The sequence below is a fragment of the Lonchura striata genome, chromosome 1 (genome assembly GCF_050655825.1).
Source record: "Lonchura striata isolate lonStrDom1 chromosome 1, ASM5065582v1, whole genome shotgun sequence".
Classification (NCBI taxonomy): Eukaryota; Metazoa; Chordata; class Aves; order Passeriformes; family Estrildidae; genus Lonchura; species Lonchura striata.
Window position 1 is genome coordinate 34,395,609 of NC_140703.1, and position 17,444 is coordinate 34,413,052.

Genomic DNA, 17,444 nt, shown 5'->3' on the forward strand with positions numbered 1-17,444 from the left:
AGAACTGAAGTTTCAACTAATGATATCAGGCAAGTGGCAGCCCCTAGACACCACAAAGCCTGTGACTGTGGAAAGATGAACCTGTGGAAAGGTCAGCAGATCTCAAGAAGAAGCAGTTCCTTCCCACAAGGAACCAGATCTTACAGGGCAAGAGGAACACAGGGCACAGAAACAAAGCAGCTGGGCTACTGACATAGCCAAGATGAGATTTCAGGCACATTGTACAAACTTATGTTTAGATGAACATCCTTCACATCTGCCCCAAGGTGCTGAAGCACTGCTCTGTGCTGGTGAACAACCTCTGCATCCCACCAGCCTAGTGGAGCTGGTAAAGCAGTCCATCTGGACTCCTCTGAACCAAACTCAGACTTATGACTCCTGCATCCTGCATCAACCTAGGCTCTCCTTTTAAAAAAAGGGAAGATGCAAATAAGGGAACAGCATTATCATATGCAGATGAACAGTTTTACGCCTCCTGGTACTCAAACACAGAGGAAATGAAAAGCCAGCATTCCTGCTGCTGAGTGGCAAATAACCAAACAGTCAGCTTTGAACTTTCTTCAAAGTAGCTAGAAAAAGGCTTATGCAAATTAAATTAGAAAACTTCTTAGCAATTCATCTGGTTTCACCAGGCAGAGACGAAGGGATTTTACATTAAGCTTCCTCTTTCTAGAAAATGAAAGTATCATCTGGTTTTGGAAAGGCATGTTTAATTAGCACTTTTTTCCTCATTGTGCGATAAAGTAACAATTAGGTTCCCACAGCATTCAACATAAGCAGCTTCCTCTTGTGGAAAAAAGATGTGGGTGGTATGGGAAAAACAATCTGAGAGATATTTCCAGGTTTGAGACTGAGGTTTTATCCTGGCAAAAAAGACATGGGTCATACACTGGCCTCCTCAATGCTCTTATTTATGCCAAACAAGTACTAGGCACAAACTGTAGATGGAAAAAAAAGGAGGAAAAAATATCTCAAACTAGAAATTTATGTCTTTAAGCAGACAGTATAATGAAGGACTGCAAGGTAGGCTATAGGAAAAATGAGTGGAGAAGTGCAATCACTGGCTTGCTGCTTTAAGGGAACATATGAGTATGAGATACAGGTGAAGTGATTGGTTTGAACATGTTCTGAAAGAAACATGTTTGACAGGAGACTTACACAGGGAAAAGAAGGCACTGGAATCACAGCAAGTAGCTCATCTCAGAGGTGGGACTCTGGATGTCCCAAAAGCCCAATAATGTGGTTGCTTCACAATGGTGGTGTGGAAACGGTGCTGGTAGGGGGGCAAGCAAGGAGAACAGCAGTTAAAGCTTTCTCCCCTCCCTCAATCCTTTTAGCCTTTTTCTTTTGATTATCACATTTGAAACTTCAGCAGTATCAACACTGGCCTTTCCCAAATTGCTCTGTTGTTTAATGGTTAGCAGTTCAATTTTGATTAGGAGCAAATCCCAAGGGCATTGCTTAATTTTACCCTGGATCTTTTTGATCCTGCAATTTATCCTCTTCACAAATAAAATTATGACCAGAGTTGAAACAGAGCAAAACATCAATAAAACAGCAGTAAAAGCCAGCAGCAGCAATTGAAGGCACTGTACACTCCAAGAAAGGTTCAAATCATCATCTTTATTACATAAGAAAGATTACGTAAGAAAAATTGCATGGCCTGCCAGTAGGATTTTTATGTATGTATTTACCTGGGCCATGCATCTGGATGCAGTGTACATCACAGGCTCCTTACACATGAAACACTGACCAGTGGACCACTGTTGTTACCTCCATACTTGATCATACCCACTCTAAGTGTGCACATACACACAGAGGGGAGGAATCACATCTGATCTTGGTCATAAAATCTCCTGTCTCAGCAATACAAGCAACAGCTCAAGACCCATTTTGGAGAGATGCTGTGGCTGTGCAAGGAAAAAGACTTGTCTGCCCACTGTCACTGCTCCACTGGCCATTGAAGCTGAATGTTGATAATTTAGAGAAGAGGACAAGCCTGAGCTATGGCAGCTGGATGCCACTTCAGACAAGGAACCTTCAGTCCTGCAGATAGCCCAATGTCCCTAAAGAGTGCTGTGCAAAACACTTAGAACTAACCCTTCCCATGTGATTACCAGTATTTGCTCCCTCAAGACTGCAGTCAGACCTGCCCAAGTGCCTCAGACTTGGTACTGAAGACAGAATGCTGAGTGAAAACTAGTCTGGAAATCAAATCACATACATGTTTTAGATCCAAGCTCTCTAAAGCTGACACCGAGAATCGGTACGTGACTTCATTTCATGCCTGAACACCCCTCTGTAAAATGGAGGTAATAATGCTCCATGTCACTAGGCTGTAATGACAGCAAATTAATTTTGATGAAGTACATAACCAGTGGAAGACAATACTCCTGCCCTCAGGACACAGCTCAAATACTTAGTGTTAAATTGCATGCCCCATCTTAAAGAGAAATAGTCTCCATCCCTTAAAGAGACAATAGTGCTAGGATATAATCTTGTTAAGGAAGACTAACAGTATGCATAAACTCCTGGCAATGCCTTCAGGAAAACTTCCTTCTTGCATTTCCTAACTTTACAGCCTAAATAATGTCTTTTTTTAGCATGGCTTTGTATGTGCTTTTGATGAAATTCAATAATGACAATATGGCCTCTTTGAGACTCCATTAGTGTCATGAGTGAAGTGGGATCCTTTAAATATACTGCACTGCTGATACAGTGGAATGAAAAATAGAAGATAATGGCCTACAAATACAACTACATGACACAGCATTGAAGAGAGAGGGGGAGAACAATAACAGGCATCTCGGGGGACAAACAAAACTGGATACCTTGGACCACCAATTCAGGTACTGGTGGGCTGATGGCTCTAGGGAATCCAGACACTTCAACAACTGAACTTCTTCTCCTGTCTACCCGACCTTTTTCTAAATCCTTCTCTTTCTCAAACATTTTGGAGGAGAAGTGCCTTGGGGCAACCTGGTCCAATTTCTTAACTTGACTTACAAAAAGAGGTCCCTCCTTAGACACCCTTACATGTAGTCTGTAGACTAAAGCAGAAATACTATCACCCAGCCATGCAGTGTGAAGTACTGCACTGAGCACATGGGACTTTCCACAGAAAGTATTGTGAAACCAGTACTGTGAGAGTCAAAGCTTCTTTGTAGCACTAAAACACGTTTTGGCACAGAACAGAAGTTTAGATTGCATGATTAAGACACATGAGACTTCACAAGAACTGTGCTACTAATTTAGGAATAACTGAGCATTACTCTGTGCAATTACAGTGGGGAAAAAAGGCCTCTGCTCTAAGACTTCAGGCCCTTTGTTCCCAAATACATGTAGCTTGGTTATTAAACCTCCTTTTTTCCTTTTATTTCATAATGAAAACTGTGTTTCTTTTAGAGCTTTGGCTGAAAGATCTCAAGCCTCACCAGTGAATGGTAAACATGCACATCTTTGTAGCAAGACTCTTTAATGGTGCATAAGCAAATACTTCAAGATGTCCCTGAAGAAGCTGAGCATTCCCAGCACAGTAACTTGTTCAAGTGAGAGCTACTCAGTCCAAATGTCCAATAGCAATTTTAAAAATAAATTTTTAACAATCCAGCTCCTTATGTGAGGACAAAGTTCAGATAATAACCCTGGCCAAGAGCCCTGAAGGCTTTCAACTGGGCGTTTTTCACTGAATAAAGAACTTGCAGATGACAACAAACAGACAAAATACCTGATGGGCATTTACATAACAGAACACTGAATTTAGGTCAGTTACACCAGGAGAGACACTTAGGCTTAAAAGCAAATAGCAGGGTTTTCTGATGATTTTTTTTTTTTTTTTTTGCTTGTTTTGTTCTAAGAGAGATTGCCCAATGGTTTAAAAATAAACAAAGTGGGAACTCCACTTCCCCAAGTAAGAACACCACAAAATTAAGCCTATTGGATACAAACTCACTATGAGGAATGCAAAATAATGGCTGCTAGGAGACTTTCTGTTAACTTTCTGTTATAGGGAAAGGTGCTTGTCAAAGACTTTGGGAAGATTTAAAGAGAGCACAAACTGAGACTTCACAAGATACTTAGCAACAACAAAGGCAAAATTGAGAGGGAGAGTTCCTCCTTTTCACACAAATAAAAGCCCTACAAATTCCAAAACAGTTCTCAGATCTGATTCTCTGAATTGTCTGAACTGGCTGTCTATACTTCAAAACCCAGAAAATTAGGGTTTTCTGCACAAGTATGTTGATTCTGTGTTGAAGGGCTCAAACACCACTTAACAGAAAACTCTGCTTATTATACTAGATAAAAGTAGTGAAGATTTCAATTGAATCCTGATTACCTAGAGAAACAAGGGGGCTCAGGAATTAAGGTGTATACATATACACAGGCTGTGCTCTAAGAATACACAAAGCTGTGGAGAAAAGGAGAGACAAAAGGAAGAGCAGGATGCTATTCATGATGGAGCACAGACTCCCAATGGATCAGTCCACACAGCCCAGTGCCATACAGACGTCCCAGATTCAGAAGCAGCATACAGAGCACACCAGTTGTGCTCTCAGGCCTTGCTGGTTCAGCACTGCTTATAACCCATGCTGAAGAAACCACCACCTGGATGTTATTTTATAAATCTGCAGCCAGTGCCTCAGGTATTTTTCTTTAATGGGTTATTTTTTCAATCACTTTCCACAGAGCTTATCTGATAAATGAGAGTGTGTGTGTATGTTTACATACAAGTCCTGCTGGGTATAAGCTGGCTTATGCTGAGTCTAGTAAGGTGTATAGGCATCCATCAATGTGGTTAACCTGCTACTGAGAGGTCAATCCTGAAAAATCAAAAGCCAGCTGACTAAGGATTTCCTCCAGTCTTCTGCTAAAGCCACAGTGAACATTATATGCCAGAAACTGTTGTTTCTTCTTCAGATTTCAAGGAGACCTTTACAGAGCACACTGCTTAAACACCACTCACTCAGTGGAAAGGTGCTGAACATTTTGAAAGGCAGAGTGCCACTCATTAGCACTACTCAAGCACATTTACATTCCTGGCAAAACAGCAACTGTGGAGCTTCCCATTCAGATGAGGGCTGTGTGCACCTATATCTTCCCTTCCAAATCCTCTCTATGGCCTCACCTCTGCTGAGCAAACCCTCCTCCTTGGGAAATACCTGTGCAACCTCTACTTGGTTCACACAGGGTGAGAGGAGCTGTGACCTCAGCTGAGGGCAGGAAGCACAGGAGGAAGAAACCCTGGTACCAGTCCTGCACAAACATCTGGAGTGCCCACCTGCATGATGTCCTGAAGGTTTTCAGTGAAGGACAGCTCAGCCTCCACCATGTAGAACTCTGCCAGGTGCCGGCGACTCTGCGAGTTTTCTGCTCGGAACGTTGGGCCAAAGGTGAACACATGAGTAAAAGCCCTGCAAGGCAGCAGGGAAGAGGCAGGTTAGGTCCAGCACACAACTGGGTCTGTTACACCTAAAGCCCTCACTTTTCTCCCAGCATCTAGAAACAATCACATTTCTATTTTATCTTTGACAAGTTTAATGGCACTGCTGAATAAGCTGCCATTACATTTCTTCAGCCAGGCATGGAGAAGGGTTATTCACACCTTGTGACTCAGAGACGTTGCACACACATGATTTTCAGCTTTCTCTGAACACAAGTCGTGCTCAGGACACTTTTTGTAATTGTGTAGAAATAAAACTCAACATTCTGCAGAACTGGATAACTAGAGAAGCATGCAGACACTATATCAACCATGCAATCCTCATCCACTTGCCTTTATACTTTTTTGGTTGCAATGCCTGACCTTCACAGGTGCTGTGAGACTCCAGTGCTCACCAGAGCAGACTGGGCCGTGCTGGTGGAGCTGCTGGGCACTGAGGGGTGGCCAGTGAAGCCCAGCAGGATGGGAGGTGTATGGCGTGCAGTCCCCCTCTAGTGGTAAGACAGAAGTTCATTGCTCAGAGAGCCATGGAGATAAAGAACTGGCCTCTTCCACACAGCTAAAAATGGCTCAGCTGAAAGGGTCCCTAACGCAGAGAACACACTGGGGAGAACAATTAATGTTGAAGCAACCTATGCATTTGCTATTACGAAGCTGTTTCTCCAACCACCCTCTGGGTGGCTATTTAAATTCATCCTCTCTTGCTCTGCAGCCATGACACGCTGTGTTTCCACTTCCTTTGTGAGAAACCTCCCTATCAAACATCAACACACCTTTAAAAGGTTTTGATTTTATATGGGAAGCTGCACTCCAAGCAATACCTTTGACACTGTGATCTATGAGCACTTGAGCTCCTGGACACCCTCAAGCCAGTGAGAACTTCCCAAATACATGCCATGACATCTGTGTTTCCCCTCATGGTGCATGGAAAGAAAAGCTCGATTGGAGAAGAGAGCAATCTGCTTCAGAAAAACCATGAACTGGGCAGCTGCTAACTTTGGTACAACTTCAACTTGATGTTATTTTTAGCTGCAGACAGCACATAGGAGAAAAGGAACCCGATCAGTAGAGATTAAGCATGGTTTGACACTCATGAAAAGATGCGTGCTAATTGCTGGGGCTGGCATTTGACTTGCATCTTGCTCTGCAAGCTTTCAACTTTAAAAAGACGTTCACTGAAGTTTCTGAACAGGCTAATTTTGTTAAGCTGAAGTTTAAATAAACAGCACTACAAAAAGCAGCATTTTTCTTTTGCCCCTTATGGAGACATCTGTGGTACAAATAAAGGAACACACACATTCTGCTTCACTCATCTGTTCCCTCATGTCACATGCTGGTTAAAGGTTATGATCCAAAGAAAGAGCACTTTCTTTTTCCTTGAGTTGCTAGTAGTAAACACACCAGAAGCTTCAGGTCAAGACTCTGAATAAATAGCATGCCTGTAGGTTTCTTTTCCCCATGGCTCTGTTTTCCCTCCTCCAAAAAACACGTTGTCTCCACTTTGCTCTTGTACCTGCACTCTCACAGCATCTACAACCAAGTAACTAGATTTTGCAGCAAACATCTTCCTTCAAGCATAATTTTCAGCATACCACTTTTCCCTCTGCTGCCCTTCTCACTTGCTGAGATGCTACTGCACACTTCTGTTACTCCACATTCTCCTTCAAACTGCCCTTTGCTGTAGCATCTACAAGACCTCAGCAATGTTTAGATAAGTGATGCACCAAGACTATTACTCACTGCACAGGTCATTCACTATTATTTCATCAGTTCCTTATGATCCACCATCTGTAGCCACCTGTTGTCTTGAGTTTTACAGAAACTCATGTTCTTCCTCACATGGCCTTTTTGGTTTGTTTTTTTTCCCATGCTCCTAAACAGCACCTGGCATAACAAGGTCTTGGAACCAAATTTTAAGAGCCTCAACTGCTATAGCAATACAAACAACAAATACAAAACAGTGAGTCATGCAGTCAAAATCACTTTATGTTTAAGGCAGAACTGGTCAAAAGCTTTTGTTTGCCAGGTTGTGGAGGTTGGCATGCAGTGGGAAACAGGAGTTAGAGGCAGGCTCTTGCTCTACCTGCCCCCATGTTTCACAGTTCTGCTAAAATATTTCAATTTGAGGCCCTTCAGTTAAAGAAAGATTTTTTGCTAAATAAATTAGTTAAGTCACAAGTTCAATTTGTGACTGAGCCAGGATCAGACACAAGATGAAAATATTGTGAAAAGCTTACAATTGCTGTAAATACTCATTCAGGTCTGCTCAGTATGATGTGCAGGTCTCTAATGTCTCACTAACATGAAGGCCTCAAAGTAACACTGAAAACTAAAGTGTGACACTAGATGGCTAGCATGAGATCCTTTCCCACAGAGCAACAGCCTGGCTTCAGGGAGAGACAATTCTCAGTGGTTGTCCATCCACAGGCACTGACGCTTCAGCTACTGTAGGTTACTGTGGCAGGACAGTCTCCAGCAACCCAGACTACTAAGAGATCTTTGAACTGCACTTATTTCCTACTGATCAGCAGCCCAACCATGATGACTAGTTACTCATCTTCCAAGGGGCTTGCTGCCTGCAAGATACCTAAAAGCAATCAGAAATAAAAACCCTCACCCTCTTATTGCTCCAAGATGTCAGCCATGGTCAAACACTTCATAGACAGAGATCAACTTTGTACTGCAAGAATAAAGCCTCCCTATGCCCAAGACAGCTTTTGGGGAGGGCAAGTGCAGAACAACTCCCACAGGAACTAATTTCTGTCTTTCCTCAGCTCTAGGCACTTGTACACAGAGAACCACCTATGTTTACAAAACAAACAATTAGCACTACTACTCTGGACTACCCGAAAGTGACAGTAAGTGTAAGGGGTTTGTGATAGCCTGTAGAACCTAACATCATTGGTGTGGGGCTGAATTTGTCTGACCCTTGAAAAAAAGGGAAAAAAGAACACTCACCCCTAGCCCCCCTCCCCATCAAATAAACCCCCATCTGCAGGGAGGGGAGGAATCATTAATTTCTCAGGCTAACTCTAAAGGGAAAAAACAGATACAAGTGACTGTGAGAACTTCCCCAGGATCCTGGGACCCTGGCAAAGGGAAACTAGCCAGATGTCACGCTGGCAAGGCGATCAAAGGAGCACAGTAAATGCAAGTCATCTGGTAACAGCAATGCAGCACTGACCAGAGGCCTGGACAAAACAGAGAACACAGCTAAAAGAACATATAGTACTGTTATCAGCTCTGTGCATGAACAATTATTTTCCATCCAGGCATTTTATATACTGTTAACTGTGCCTTGCCATTCAAGATGTTAAGCAAATGCCCACTATACAAATCAAGTCTTTATTTGTACTTCATCTGCGATAAAAAACATATTTCTGATTTAAGACACTGCTGTATCACACTGAGCATGTACAGATATATCAGAAAAGAGGGATGGGAGTTGACTCAGCTCTGATTTCATGGTACTGAGAGCAAACCCAGTCATTTTGTTCTGTGTGCATTCAGCACCTAGCACAATAGAGCCTCAGTGCAGGGCTGTGACTCCTATGCTCTATGATGCAAATAATCAATCATTAACATTCCCAGACCTCTGCAAAACTTCCAGTGTTTAAAAATAACTTGAAATTTCTGTCTAAGTATCCAAAAATGCCTAGGTCAGTTTGGGTTGTGGGCACTCAAGGGTCTTGAAAAAAAAATCAGTAGTGCTAATTCCTCTTCTCCAACAAAAGCATACACACAGGAGAGGAAAAAAAGCTCACTAATCTGTTGAGCCTTTTTCCTTAGCCATTACAGGCAGAGCAGTAATGTCTGTAACACTCTCCTTGTACGTGCTACCAAAGAATACAAGAGAGGCTTTGAAATGAGTCCTTTTGCAGGCAGCTTTGCCTAGATCAGAGCTCTGGACAGCAAGCCTGAGAGCATTTATGCAGTTCACAGGCACTGCCGGGGTCGACACCACAAGAAGGCACAGAGCTGCTTAATTAATTGCTCCCTTTTTGTGACTGTATTTTGTTATGCCCAGTTCTCTGGGAAAATTTGAGAGCTTAATGTGGAGGCCAAGACAATATCCACAGTACTCCTTCCAACACACTGAAATGCATCAAAAGCCAGGGCCCCATCCTGCAAAATGCTGAGCGCTTTCTCACCCCAGCCCAGTGAAGAGCTAAGCCACTTTTAGCTACAGGCTCCCAGGAGTCCCTTTGGACACCAAAGCAGTACCTGGAAGTGTTGCTGGGACACAGCCATCCTCTGCATGCATGGGGGAGGCTCACTGCTGCACAGGCCACACTTGCGTTCTCTGCCCTGTGAACAGGCAGGAAGGGAGAAACTTCCCCCCTTTCACCTTTATTTCACACACTACTAAAACAGTCTCCAGAAGCAGCCACCTTTGGGAGCTTTCTGCCAGGCAGAATGAAAGCTCATTTCAATTGAGTGCACTGACATTTCATTAGAAAGGAAGTGAGAAGAACCAATACCGAAGTAATAAGTATCTGTACCCAAAGCTGCTTCAAATCATTCTTTTAATTAAACTCATGCAATGTTTGTAGGCCACAGCATCTCTGCCTTACTGGCAACTTTTATGGTGCAATCCAAATAGAATTAATTGTGCTGATGGTTTCCAAGCCAGGAATGGATTGTGCCCCTTTTCTGAGCCAGGACTCCACGCTGCTCCTGTGGTAATAAAGACTTATTTGTGCTGTCGAACCAAGGGCATATAACTCTGAACAAGGCTATTAATCAAGAAGATGCAATCCCTGCACAGTCAGCTTACAACCAATGCCAAGGTCACACCACACAGTAGTGACACAGCTGGAGGCAGAAGCAGGTTCCTGTGACTCAGGGCTAAGCACTAAACCACACCAATACACACAGGGAGCAAAGATGTTTCTCAGAACTTCATCACTCCAATGATTTCTACTGTAAGCCATAAACATACACTACTGACATGGCAGAGAGGGAGCAATTAATTTTCACAGTGCCCTTGCTGTCACCCCAAAATACAACACATACCTATGTAAACAAAAATATATTGATTACTCTGGCAAGATCTGCAGGGCCGAGTTAAGCTGAACAGTGAATGCTAAAATGAATGCAGCACATAACCCTTCAACACAGTGTGTTCCCCTGCACCATAATGCACCGACCTCTCCCTGCCATACAGACTAAAATCTAGATTGCAAGAAAATATAGAAACAATAACTTCTAACCCAACTACTAAACAATACACGATGCCAGCAGAGAAGGCGAAACCTTCAGCAAGGTGACCCTGAAGCCAAGGAGTTTATCTACCCATTGTCCTTTCTCTTAGGAAGTGAAGAATTTAATAAAGTGAACCATCTGATTTAATTCCATTCTGTTGTGGCATGACCAAATTCATTTTGAGCATGGAGGACCTGCCTGCTCCACTGAAATAAGCAGGTGACTTTGCTCAGCTGCCAGGATGCACCAGTTAGCTGCAGTGCTTGACCTGAACATGAATGGGATTGTTCAGGGATGCTGAAATTTGTATTTTGAAAGATGTTCTGGCCCTGTGCACAAAACCACACACACAGGCAACCATTCAAAAGATCAACCCAATGTTTCCCAGGTCTAGTTTTGGAGGAGCTGGAAGTCCAGGGTTCCTAATGATGATAGTGAGGTACAGATGCCCAGCAGTGTTGACAAGAGGCAGAATATTTTAAATCCTTGAGCTGGGTAGACTGTGTTAAAATGTACTTGTCAGAGTTGGACAGAAATATCTGGGTTTTAACCTCAGTGTAAAAATAATATTCCCATTACTATTGTCTGGTGGTTTGGATTCTGCCCAATGAAAATGCACATTTCTGTTGAAAAGGCAATAGAAGGGACTGAATTTTACCCAGAAAAATGAGTTTTTAAAGAAACTCTCACAGGCCATTTCTGCTTGCCCTCTGGGGAAATGCAGATGAGAAAAGCTGCATCTCGACAAGGACTTTTGTAGCACTATGTGAGGCTTTGGCCTGGGCAGCAGAGTTGGTGTAGTGAGTGCTGAGCTTTTGGCTCATGCTGCGAGATGGTTCTGTACTTCCTTTTGTAAGCAGCCAAAAATAAATACATAAATTTAAAAAAAAGAAAGCTGTCTAAGTTCCCAGACAGGGACTGGGAAGTGCCAACTTCCCCCTGCAGTCAGTCAGACCAAAGTAATGCAGCAGCTTCTCTCACTGCAACCTCCAAAGGGATCCACAATGCCCAGGAAGTGACATGTGCACAGCACCCTCTGCCACGCTCCAGGACCTGCTCTCCCCTTGCCACAGCCTCTGCTCCAGCTTCAGCGGCACAAAACAGAAGATGGGCCAAGGATCCTCCCCACATCATCCTCCTCTGCTTGAATATGATCCAGGCACACTTGAGTAATTAACAACAAAGTGACCCATATACCCTAATTAACTGGCAAAGCACCCAGAAGTTTATTAAACCTCACAGCAGAGCTAGACACTGGATTGTTAGTCTACAGATGGCAGGAAAATATGGGAAAACTGAGACAAAGGACATTAAGAGTTACTCAGAACCATAGAAGTCATATGCTCCAGCTCAAAGACCTCATCAGCCTGGGTCCTCCACCCTTCTGTGCAACAGTGATGTACTTTATTGTCAGTGGAGTCTTGCTTTGTCCTAGTTTTGATATTATTGTTTCTAATTAAAATCAATAAAATGACCGATTAGCAATGAAAACTCAAGCTGGGTTGATGAAAGCCACCAGAGTAGTTGAGGATTTGTTCAAATAATTATTTCCTGTGCTCTAGCTAACAGAGATATTCTACAAAGGAGCAATACAAAATGTTCCAAAGGTTTAAATAAAACAGGTAGCTAAGATGCTTTTCAAATTTTATCATCCCATTGACTCCTGCTCTAAGGCATTAAAATACATTACCAACATGTTGGGAGGGAACCACTGGGTTAAATCTTTTTCCTTTCAAAGTGGAAAAAACCCATGTTCTTTAAAAATTGCATTATAACAGCCAGGAAGAGGATAATTAGTTTTAATTTTTTTTTCATTTTTCAGATGGACATTGGTTTTATGAACTCTGTAAGTATCAATCACAACATGAAAAAGCATCAGTGGGTGCATTACTGAACAAAGGGAGTCATGGTTCAAGCCATGTTCCAAAGTTTGGGTGTAACTACTTAAAACCTCCAAAGCCTCAAATTCTACAGTAACTACACAAAGTAAGCAACTGTATAAAAAAAATTACTAAAATCCATATAAAATGCAACATGTTTCAGCTGACTACAAGACGTGTCTATATTCTATTCTGCTTTAGGACAATGGCAGCAAATCGAAGAACTTCATAGCATGTGCTAATGGATTTGTGCATCAATTTCAAGGAAAGCTGTGGGAGCAAATAGGAATGAAGCTGCCTGACTTCACATCTCATCCTGGAGCCACCTCCTGAGGCATAGAGACTGCTTGGGAAGCAGAAGCTGCAGCCTGGACACAAGACAGGTTCATGCTCTCCTAAGCTATCATGATTGCCATAGTGTTGTTTTGCACTGATGGTCAGCTGAGCTGCACACAGGCTTCTTGCCTGCCTCAGTCACAAAGTAAAACAAGTTTCCAGGAGTCACCACAAATGTGGCAATTATGGCATAGGAACATGTGGGTAGAGGGCTGCGACAGCCAGTACTGTCACTCACAAAGCCACAGCTCCTAAAACCCCTGCAGCTCCCACAGCGCTGCCAGGGCACATGGGTGAAGTGCAGAAGTGCAGCTGCAGGGCCCCACACACGTTCTCCTGACACAGATCCTACAGCACCTACCTCTGACTGGAATAGGGATGACAAGGTATTCAGAGAAGGAAAAGGGACTATGCACTGAATTCAAGACAGAAACATACTGGTTCAACTTAGCTTACCTGTAAAATGAGGACCAAGAATTTCAGCTGAGGACCAGTTTCACCAGTTGAGCATAAAACTGGCTCTTCTCTTGCTACATGCACCTGATTTTTACAGCAAGGACATAACACAAAGAGCACATAGTTCAAGACTGCTGGGACTGCATGCAGCCCTCCATGTGAGGATCTCAGGAACTGCAGCTAACCTCAACACACACTCACCATGCTTGCAAGCAATTACCTGCTTACCCTCCCCAAAAGGTGGAGAGGAAAAAAGGACCAACAGGATATCCATGTGGATTGCAAAGCTCCAACTAACCAAGCAACTCTAGACTCACTGTTGCAGCTACAGAGTTCATCTATTTCATCCCAGTAATACAAAGTCATTAACAATCACTGCAGCAGTCATGAACCAGACTGAAGTATGCAGTAATTGATTAAAACCAGACATGTCACGGTTGCTTTTTATAGATCCAATTAAGTGTCAGCCTAATTAATGGAAGTTAGTGCACTAATTATAAGAGTCTGCATTATGACTCAGACTCAAACAAATGTTGTGCAAGAAATGTCAGAAATTTTTGTTCAGACATCCAAGATAAATAATTACTTATTTTTGTTACTTCTTAGCAACAGGAATGTTATACAACTGGACATCATTCCTGCAGCTGCATTCAGAAGAATTTAAAATTGTACAGTGTGCAGCAAATATTTGTTTAAAGACAATGTAATCTGTTTCATCATTAGCAAGTAATTTTGGAATCAAATTTTAATAGTGTGTGTTGCCAGACTGCTGAGAATGAAGCCTCTTTTATGGAAGGCAGCCTCAAACACATCTCTTTTGAGCCCAGCAGTGTTTTCTTGAACATCAAAATGACAGCTCTCTCTCTCATTCGCCATCCTCCATGCTTTGAAAAACACTGAAGTACGGGCATTTTAGAAGTGAAATCGGTGTGATTTTAGTACCTTCTGCAAACAACAGGAAATTCACTGAGTTCAGCTCTCTACAAACTCAGGCAGACACAGCCAAAATAGTCTGGATGACTGAAATGCTTTTTAGATCCTCTCTGCAACCTGCAAAACCAATTGTAGGAATGCAGAGAACATCTGGATTAGGCAGAAGAGCAGCAGAATAGATGATGTCTTAGCAATCAAGGGGATGTGCTTGAGGAGACAGGGATTAATTATGCTGCATCTAAGCCAAGTGTGATAAGTAGGCTTTAGCAGGCAGAAGTCTGAAAGGCTGAGATTTTAAATTAGCAGGAAAAAACAAGTCCTGGGGATGTGAAAGTGAAATTGAGCTAGAAAGATATCATCTTCACCAAGATGAATTGTGCCTGAAATAAGTGGAGAGGACAATGAGAACAAAGGCAAGGAAAAAACTTAGAAGAAGAAAATCACTTGGGCTGGAAGGGACTTCAGGAGGTCATTGGTTCTGTCTTCTGTTCAAAGCAGGGTCAGCAAGAAGGCTAGAGCAGCTCAAGGCTCCATCTAGCTGTGTTTCTGATGAAGAGCACGCAGTTTCTCTTGTCAATCTTTTTCAATGCTTGAGTGATCTCTCCATCATCTTCCCCACTATATCCACTGTGAACTTCACTTTTCTCAACTTATCCTCACTGCTTCTTGTCTTTCTGTCATTCACCACTGCAAGGAGTGGGCCTGTCTTCAGAGAACTTCCTTGCAGGTCCTAACAGGCTGCTATTAGGTTGCCCTTCAGCCTTTTACCCATAAATTTCATGACAATGTGAGATGAACAAGAGAGAAGAAACCTTGTGAAGGCCTGATAAGAGAGAAGAAACAAGGCTGAGGAGGGCAAGAAATATGAGAACTTATGCTGCCATTTAGGGAGGGGATAGCTCCCAGAAGTTTAAGTAAAAGCAATTTTATTTAAGCTCATGATGCAAAAGGCAGAACAGACAGGGCCTGGGATGAAATGTGGCACACAGGAAAAACACTGATGTTAAACTATTAACAGGAAGGGCTGAAAAGAGATGAGCAGGTACAGCCTGTGGGAAAGGAGAATAATAAAAAAAATAAAATTACTGGAGGCAGTGAACTGTACTTCTTGACACCAAATGGCTTTGGCTGTCTCCAGTATGCTTCTGAATCATCCTCAGCTGTTACAGACCCTCCAGCCCAGTTCAGGTCCCCAAGGGGGCTTTTGTCCTCACCAGAGGATTGAGGGGCAAGGAAATACCACATGGACTTCAGCAAACCAATGACATTTTGAAGCAGCTATCAGGACACAGACAGCCCTACACTTGTACCACACACACTGGTTACTGACTCATCGGAGCCCGAGGAGACTGAAGGGGAGAGCTGTATTACTGAATAAAGACTTTTCTGGAGACCTTAAAAAGCCCATGGATTTACAGCAGCTGACAATGATTCAGACACGCTGAGCAGACAGCCCAGATGCCGTCACTGCTAGGATGAGGCACCAAGAAATGAGAAGTTGTGCCAAGTAGGCCGTTCGTGTCACACTGAGACAAGATGAACTCCTCTGACCTTGCCTTCAATAACAAGCACACACAGCACAGCAGACGGTCAATAAACGCAGGAACATCTCTCTTCCCACTTTTCCTCAAAGAAAAAACTCACCAACTATAAATGGCTCACTGCTCTCTCCTGTGATCGGGAATAGCATCCCAAGCAACCCTGCCATGAAACAGAGCCCTGAGCCCTGGACAATGCACAGGCATGGGCATTCAGGTGATCCCCTGTGGTCTGCAGATGAACTTTCTGCAAGGACACAGAAGATGTGATTGCAGATTCATCTGGTAAGTCTTCTCCATACCTCCCTTTCCAGCCTTTTCCAGTCGCAGCTTGGAGGTTGCTCATGAGATCTGTAAAGCTAAAAGCTAACCCCAAAATTACATGACTTCTGCTTGACCTTCTGCTCCCCTTCTACACACACCTCCCCAAGGACAAATTCCTCTCATATCTATCCTGCTCCACTTCTACTTTCTAATGGACTTCTGGAGGATCTGTCTCTCTTCCAAGGCCTACATGTCACAAGAGAATATGGGTCAAGGCTGTGTGGGGAAGATTCTCCTCAGCATTTCTATCTCAGTCTCTTCTCACAAATTCTCAGGAACAAAGTGTTCTCGAGAGCCTCAAGACTGCAACACTTAACATTATATGTAAGCTAAGGGTAATTTTTGGAGACTAGATAATTTTATAGACATGAAGAATTTAGCCTGGCTAAAACAAAGGGTAAATTTCATGGAATCAAATCCAAAACAGATAAATCTTTACTGTTGTACCTGATTTGTTGATTGGGAAGACCAGAATATTTCCATTTTGGAGGTGGAAAACTCACATTTTACTACTCTAAGACTAAGGGTGAAAGTGTCAAGTCTGTCAAAGAGAGACTTCTCTTTCATAATGTGTTTGGTCTTCATCTATACTGAACTTTCCCAATAAATTAACTAAATTAGTACATTGAGTAGCTGGCATGAAATCAGCACAACAATCCTTATTTGAAGGCACATTTTTCTGAGTAGCTGCAATGTGGATTCTCCTCAGACATGGTATTTCAGCCAAATCACTGCTGGCCAGCTGGACTGCTGATAGAGCCTCAGATCTCAGGCAGGTTACACTGCAGTTGTTTGCCATGTACCAAGCAAGGTTCATCATGAACTTATGGTGACTTTAAAAACACTTCTAAAGTGATCAGTTACTGTGAAGTGGAAACCTTCTGAAAATGGGAGGGATAAAATACTAGCTTTGGAAAACGCAAACTTTAAAGATTGGCCTTTTCATCAGGGAGTCCTGACCTGTATTTCTAATAGTGTTTGCTGTCCATGCCTCATATGCAATGTTGAGAACCACTGCTGGAGTTTATGTAATCACTGTAGTATAGTTTAATTGGCTGCTGATAAATAGCTGCAGTGAAATTGTTCAAAGGGCAATTTTTGCATACAAATCAAAACATATAATTTTTTTCAGAAATCCCTTTTCTGCTTGGTTTGTTCTCCCTGAGTGACATGGTCTCTTCTCAGACCAGCTCAATGTCTGCGATATGCTGAAATACTCAAGCTAGACATTCTTGATAAGACAGGATGTTCCTCATGTGGTGCCCTGTCTGCTGCCGCCAAAGCACAGATCACTTGGCAGCAGAAGACTGGTGTCATCTCAGATATTAGCTG

The 17,444-nt window shown here is 42.8% G+C and overlaps 1 protein-coding gene across 3 annotated transcripts in view; it reads right to left on the reverse strand.

The window, feature by feature from the left end:
• NARS2 (asparaginyl-tRNA synthetase 2, mitochondrial) overlaps window positions 1–17,444 on the reverse strand; it is a 48,560-nt gene that overhangs the window by 14,389 nt on the left and 16,727 nt on the right. For all 3 annotated transcript variants that reach the window (XM_085592744.1, XM_085592739.1, XM_021533847.3), the window contains exon 7: window positions 5,279–5,411. In XM_085592744.1, coding sequence (XP_085448870.1) covers window positions 5,279–5,411 — 133 coding nt within the window. The remainder of the gene's footprint in view (window positions 1–5,278; window positions 5,412–17,444) is intronic.